At 45.9% G+C, this 7,301-nt stretch overlaps 1 protein-coding gene across 3 annotated transcripts in view; it reads left to right on the top strand.

Moving 5' to 3' along the window:
* LOC132862049 (nuclear receptor coactivator 3-like) overlaps positions 1 to 6,812 on the top strand; it is a 53,478-nt gene extending 46,666 nt beyond the window's left edge. For 2 of the 3 annotated variants that reach the window (XM_060893878.1, XM_060893879.1), the window contains exons 19-22: positions 1,046 to 1,256; positions 1,339 to 1,522; positions 2,274 to 2,409; positions 5,441 to 6,812. In XM_060893878.1, the coding sequence (XP_060749861.1) occupies positions 1,046 to 1,256; positions 1,339 to 1,522; positions 2,274 to 2,409; positions 5,441 to 5,452 (543 nt within the window). In that variant the 3' untranslated portion in view covers positions 5,453 to 6,812. The remainder of the gene's footprint in view (positions 1 to 1,045; positions 1,257 to 1,338; positions 1,523 to 2,273; positions 2,410 to 5,440) is intronic. The other variant, XR_009649991.1, reaches the window with a different exon arrangement.
* The last annotated feature ends 489 nt before the right edge of the window (positions 6,813 to 7,301 follow it).

Below are 7,301 nucleotides of genomic sequence, written 5' to 3'. Positions count from 1 at the left end.
TGTAATATTGGTTTCACTGGTGAAAATAAATAATTGAAATGGGTATATATTTGTTTTCTGTTAAGTTGCCTAATAATTATGCACAGTAATAGTCACCTGCACACACAGATATCCTCCTAAAATAGCTAAAACTACAAACAAACTAAAAACTACTTCCAAAAATATTCAGCTTTGCTATTAATGAGTTTTTTGGGTTCATTGAGAACATGGTGGTTGTTCAATAATAAAATTAATCCTCAAAAATACAACTTCCCTAATAATTCTGCACTCCCTGTACACACACACACATACACACACACACACACACACATACACACACACACACACACACACACACACATACACACACACACACACACACATACACACACACACACACACACACACACACACACATACACACACACACACACACACATACACACACACACACACATACACACACACACACACACACACATACAATGTATAGGTTATAGTGATGCACTGATGCCATTTTTTCTCCTGTGTGTGTATGTATGTGTGTGTGTGTATGTGTGTGTGTGTGTGTGTGTGTGTGTGAGAGTATGTCTCTGATTCAGAAATGAGTAATCTGTTTATTTTTAATAAGTCAGGATCGACACAGATTTCATTTCTCTCTTTATTTTGTCTGTGTGCTGCTAATAAAGAAGATTTTTGTGCAGAATTTTATATTTATAGTGTAAGAGTGTGTGATCTGATCATAATCAGTCTGTCTGATATCAGTACGGTCAGTCTCAGTGTATCTCTACTAGCTTTATCTCTCTCTCTCTCTCTCTCTCTCTCTCTCTCTCTCTCTTTCTTTCTGTGTCTGTTTCTCTCTCTCTCTCCCTCTCTCTCTATCTGTCTCTCTCGCTCTCTCTCTCTCTATTTCTCCCTCTCTCTCTCTGTCTCTCTCTCTCTCTCTCTCTCTCTCTCTCTCTCTCTCTCTCTCTCTCTCTCTCTCTCTATCTCTCTCTCTCTCCCTCTCTCTCTATCTGTCTCTCTCGCTCTCTCTCTCTCTCTATTTTTCCCTCTCTCTCTATAGCCTGGTTTCCTGAACACACAGATGATAGCCCAGCGTAACAGAGAGATGCAGATGCGGAGACACAGGATGATGATGTTGATGCAGCAGCAGGCAGCAGGTGGAGGTTTCAGTCCTCCGCCCAATGTCACGGCGCCCACTGGGATAGAGGGCATGGGTGGGCCGGGCATGGGGCAGCCGGGGCAGCAGCAGTTCAGCTATGGAGGAGGCTATGGTGAGTAATGGGTTAACATGGCAACACGCAGGGTTTAGTCATTTTATACGTTCAGCTGTATAAACTTTATGCCCTTCTGCAGGAATGAGCCAACAGGGTGATCCCTCGTTCACTCCCGCCGGAGGTCCCAGCCCACCCAACGCCATGATGCCAGGCCGCATGGGGCCTCCACAGAGTCCCATGATGCAGCAGCACCCACAGGGCGGCCCCATGTACCAGAGTCCTGACATGAAGGGCTGGCCTCAGGGGGCAATGACACGCAACAGGTGAAACATCTCTGACGCAGCAGCGCCCTCTCCAGTCTAATCATTTCTGCTGCTCCACCTCCCTCCACTCCTCCTACCACCATGATCTCCAAATGATCTCCTATTTCATTTTTTTTAATGTTACATAATAATTTTATAACATCTTTAACTGTAACAACCTTTTATGGAAATGTTGCTGTTTTTAATTTTGTTCACAGTTTATCTACATATCCCACAATGCCCTTCAGCTCCCTGCTGATAGTGGTGCAGTCTCACTTCATCTCTATCTGATGCAGCGGCACTTTAGTCCTTTACTCTGTCAATTTGTACGCCCTCACTCTCACCTCCACATCTGTACACTCTCACCTCACTCTCACCTCCACATCTGTATGCTCTCACCTCACTCTCACCACCGAGTCTGTACCCCCTCATCTCCACATCTGTACACTCTCACCTCCACATCTGTACGCTCTCACCTCCACATCTGTACGCTCTCACCTCCACGTTTGTACACTCTCACCTCACTCTCACCTCCACGTCTGTACACTCTCACCTCACTCTCACCACCGAGTCTGTACCCCCTCATCTCCACATCTGTACCCTCTGTACACTCTCACCTCCACGTCTGTACGCTCTGCTCAGCTTGATGCTGGCTTCACTTCATCATCCCTTTTTTGCTGCATATTAGAATAAATATTCCTTTCTGTACTGTGTTGTGTATTTGTAGTGCTGAGTGTGTGTGTGTGTGTGTGTGTGTGTGTTTTGTGTGCAGTTCATATCCACAGCAGGCGTTTGCTCAGCAGGGCTCAGCACCGTACGGCTCCATGATGATGAGCGGCACTAACGCGGGTCACATGGGGCAGATGAACATGGGCATGATGGGGAGGATGGCTATGGGCCCCGATCAGGTGAGGGACGTCAGGTGTCATCATATTGTGTGTGTGTGTGTGAGAGTGAGTGTGTGTGTGTGAGAGTGAGTGAGTGAGTGTGTGTGCGTGAGAGTGAGTGAGTGTGTGTGCGTGAGAGTGAGTGAGTGAGTGTGTGTGTGTGCGTGAGTGAGTGAGTGTGTGTGCGTGCGTGAGTGAGTGAGTGAGTGTGTGTGCGTGAGAGTGAGTGTGTGTGTGCGTGAGAGTGAGTGTGTGTGCGTGAGAGTGAGTGTGTGTGCGTGAGAGTGAGTGTGTGTGCGTGAGAGTGAGTGTGTGTGCGTGAGAGTGAGTGTGTGTGCGTGAGAGTGAGTGTGTGTGCGTGAGAGTGAGTGTGTGTGCTGAGTGTGTGTGCGTGAGAGTGAGTGTGTGTGCGTGAGAGTGAGTGTGTGTGCGTGAGAGTGAGTGTGTGTGCGTGAGAGTGAGTGTGTGCACGTGAGAGTGAGTGTGTGCGCGTGAGAGTGAGTGTGTGCGCGTGAGAGTGAGTGTGTGCGCGTGAGAGTGAGTGTGTGCGCGTGAGAGTGAGTGTGTGCGCGTGAGAGTGAGTGTGTGCGCGTGAGAGTGAGTGTGTGCGCGTGAGAGTGAGTGTGTGCGCGTGAGAGTGAGTGTGTGCGCGTGAGAGTGAGTGTGTGCGCGTGAGAGTGAGTGTGTGCGCGTGAGAGTGAGTGTGTGCGCGTGAGAGTGAGTGTGTGCGCGTGAGAGTGAGTGTGTGCGCGTGAGAGTGAGTGTGTGCGCGTGAGAGTGAGTGTGTGCGCGTGAGAGTGAGTGTGTGCGCGTGAGAGTGAGTGTGTGCGCGTGAGAGTGAGTGTGTGCGCGTGAGAGTGAGTGTGTGCGCGTGAGAGTGAGTGTGTGCGCGTGAGAGTGAGTGTGTGCGCGTGAGAGTGAGTGTGTGCGCGTGAGAGTGAGTGTGTGCGCGTGAGAGTGAGTGTGTGCGCGTGAGAGTGAGTGTGTGTGTGTGTGTGTGTGTGTGTGTGTGAGTGTGTGTGTGAGAGTGTGTGTGTGAGAGTGTGTGTGTGAGAGTGTGTGCGTGAGGGTGTGCGTGAGAGTGTGTGTGAGTGCGTGAGAGTGTGCGTGAGGGTGTGCGTGAGAGTGTGTGTGAGAGAGTGTGTGTGTGTGCGTGAGAGTGAGTGTGTGTGCGTGAGAGTGTGTGTGAGAGAGTGTGTGTGTGTGCGTGAGAGTGAGTGTGTGTGCGTGAGAGTGAGTGTGTGTGCGTGAGAGTGAGTGTGTGTGTGTGTGTGTGAGAGTGTGTGTGTGAGAGTGTGTGTGTGAGAGTGTGTGTGTGAGAGTGTGTGTGTGTGTGAGAGTGTGTGTGTGAGAGTGTGTGTGTGAGAGTGTGTGTGTGAGAGTGTGTGTGTGAGAGTGTGTGTGTGAGAGTGTGTGTGTGAGAGTGTGTGTGTGCGCGTGAGAGTGAGTGTGTGCGCGTGAGAGTGAGTGTGTGCGCGTGAGAGTGAGTGTGTGCGCGTGAGAGTGAGTGTGTGCGCGTGAGAGTGAGTGTGTGCGCGTGAGAGTGAGTGTGTGCGCGTGAGAGTGAGTGTGTGCGCGTGAGAGTGAGTGTGTGCGCGTGAGAGTGAGTGTGTGCGCGTGAGAGTGAGTGTGTGTGCGTGAGAGTGAGTGTGTGTGTGTGTGTGTGTGTGAGAGTGTGTGTGTGAGAGTGTGTGTGTGAGAGTGTGTGTGTGAGAGTGTGTGTGTGAGAGTGTGTGTGTGAGAGTGTGTGTGTGAGAGTGTGTGTGTGAGAGTGTGTGTGTGAGAGTGTGTGTGTGAGAGTGTGTGTGAGTGTGTGTGTGTGAGTGTGTGTGCGTGAGAGTGAGTGCGTGTGTGCGTGAGAGTGAGTGTGTGTGTGAGAGTGTGTGTGTGAGAGTGTGTGTGTGAGAGTGTGTGTGTGAGAGTGTGTGTGTGAGAGTGTGTGCGTGAGAGTGTGTGCGTGAGAGTGTGTGCGTGAGAGTGTGTGCGTGAGAGTGTGTGCGTGAGAGTGTGTGCGTGAGAGTGTGTGTGCGCGTGTGTGCGAGAGTGAGTGTGTGTGTGTGTGTGTGTGTGTTGGATTGCAGGAAGGTTTTCACACTTTTACACATCAGTTTTTTTCTTTTTTTGTTGCTTTAAAATGTTTTTTTTTTTCCAAAAAGCTTTTTATTTACTTTCCCATCAGGATGTTAAAATATCTGCAAACAGCTGAAATCATCTTTTATTTTGTGGGGAAATATTTATTTATTTATTTATTTATTTATTTATTTATTTATTTAAAATTTTTTAATATTTTACTTTTTGCTCCATTTAGCTTTAAATAAATTCTTACACTTTTATCTTTAACAATTCTCTTTTTTCACTTCAGCTTGTTTCTAGTTTTATTTGTTTTATTGTAAACATCAATCAATCATAATTAAATCAAATGATCAATTCAATAAAAGTAATAAATTATTAACTCTAATTGTACATTTTTATTTTATTAAGTTATAATTCCATACTTTAATTTGTTAATATTTTGTTTTGATTCCTCCTTTATTTAAAAAGTGTTTTGTTATATTAATAATTTATTTTGTTCTTATCTCATTTCTTTTATTTGTGAATATGTATAATGTGAATAATGTGAAACCCATTAAACCTGATTCTCTGTCCCTCTCTCTGTCCCTCTCTCTGTCCCTCTCTCTGTCCCTCTCTCTGTCCCTCTCTCTGTCCCTCTCTCTGTCCTTCTCTCTGTCCCTCTCTCTGTCCTTCTCTCTGTCCTTCTCTCTGTCCCTCTCTCTGTCCTTCTCTCTGTCCTTCTCTCTGTCCTTCTCTCTGTCCTTCTCTCTGTCTCTCTCTGTCCTTCTCTCCGTTCTCTTCTCTGTCCTTCTCTCTGTCCTTCTCTCTGTTCTCCTCTCTGTCCTTCTCTCTGTCCTTCTCTCTGTCCTTCTCTCTGTCCTTCTCTCTCTTCTCTTCTCTGTCCTTCTCTCTCTTCTCTGTCCTTCTCTCTGTCCTTCTCTCTCTTCTCTTCTCTGTCCTTCTCTCTGTCCTTCTCTCTGTCCTTCCTGTTGTTTTGCAGAAATATTTATGAAGAGGACGGAGGGACGGGTGTCAGCATGGGGACACTGTGAAGCTGATAAACGTAATAAACACCTGAATGGTCAGAGCTAACGTGTGAAACTAAATGTAACAGTGTAAATACACATCTCTCACACACACACGTACATCATGTCTCTCTCTCTCTCTCTCTCTCTCTCTCTCTCTCTCTCTCTCTCTCTTTCTCACACACACACACACATTTGTGAATGTATGTCATGCCGTGTCGACCGTCTGGATGTAAGATCACCTTCTGTCCTGTTAAAGGTACGACGAGATAAAGGAAGCTGTGATGGCACTTTAATCAGAGCTGTTTCACGCCGTTAGGAAAGTTGCAATATTTATTATTTTTTTGCTCATTTTAGCCTTAACGGAGAGCCGCAGAATAAGAACCGGACTTTGCGGCGGTTCTCCGTGGGAGCGCAGGACGATTAGGAACCTGACAACAGCAAGCACAGATGATCTGTTTAATACAGACTGAAGCAATAAAATCTGGTCTCAGTGTGAAGGTTCTGCAGTATTACAGACATCCAGCTCACCTTCACACCCTCTGTAATGTTCCCTCATCTTCACTCTGGTGTTCTGATGTGTAAATACAGTGCACATGTGTATTATATCTGCTTTTGTAGCACACACACACACACACACACACACACACACACACACACACAGGGTTTTGCACATCAGGCTTCTTCTGTAAATTACAGCTGTTCTGCGTCACCACTCATCTGTCTGTTCTTTCATTAGCAGCAGATCGATGGAGACTTTTTATTTTTATTTCATTCATTTCTTTAAAGCTTCCACTTTCTCTCCTTTAAACAAGCACTTTTTTTTTTCTAGAAGATATTTTATTCTTCAGACTCGCACATGCTTCATCCTTCACTACAGCAGCTTGTGTATGAAGTGATCCACGATCCACACACTTCTGGGTTTATTCACCGTTTCCTGTGGTTTCATAATAAAAGTCCTGTGTTTCAGGTAAAATTAGACGTGTTAAGGTTTAAGGTGTTAAACTGAAGGGTGGAGCTGAGAACCGTGTGATGGACACCAACTGTGATGGAGCTGAGAACTTAAGTCATAATTTATAACATTTTAGCAGAACATTAATTCCTTCATATTCTTATATTTTTATATAAACTTTTTATTTTATGTAAATTATTTGTATGTGGATTTGTGAGGCTTCGTTCTGTTGTGTTTTTATTTCACTTCACTTTTATCTTTCGCTGTTTAACAAAGAAACATCAACGACACCGAGATTTTACCTCCATCTGCTGTTAAACTCATTTAATACACACACACACGCACACACACACACATCTCATACACACATCTCACACACACATCACACACACACACACATCTCACGCACACACATCTCACACACACACATCACACACACACATCACACACACATCTCATACACACACACACATCTCACACACACATCTCACACACATCTTACACACACACCTCACACACACATCTTACACACACATCTCACACACACATCACACACATCACACACACACACATATCTCACACACACATCACACACAGACACATCACACACACATCACACACACACACATCACACTCACACATCACACACACATCACACACATCACACACACACATCACACACACATACACACACACTTCACTCACACACACATCACACACAATCACACACACATCACACACACACACATCACCAACCCTAACCCTAACCATCACACACACATCTCACACACACATCACACACACATCTCACACACACATCACACACACACATTTCACACACACATCACACACACACACATCACACACACATCTCACACACACAT

Source organism: Tachysurus vachellii, chromosome 19 (assembly GCF_030014155.1).
Source record: "Tachysurus vachellii isolate PV-2020 chromosome 19, HZAU_Pvac_v1, whole genome shotgun sequence".
Taxonomy (NCBI): domain Eukaryota; kingdom Metazoa; phylum Chordata; class Actinopteri; order Siluriformes; family Bagridae; genus Tachysurus; species Tachysurus vachellii.
Note: the sequence above shows the minus strand (reverse complement) of the source record. Positions and strands in the feature narration are given on the sequence as shown.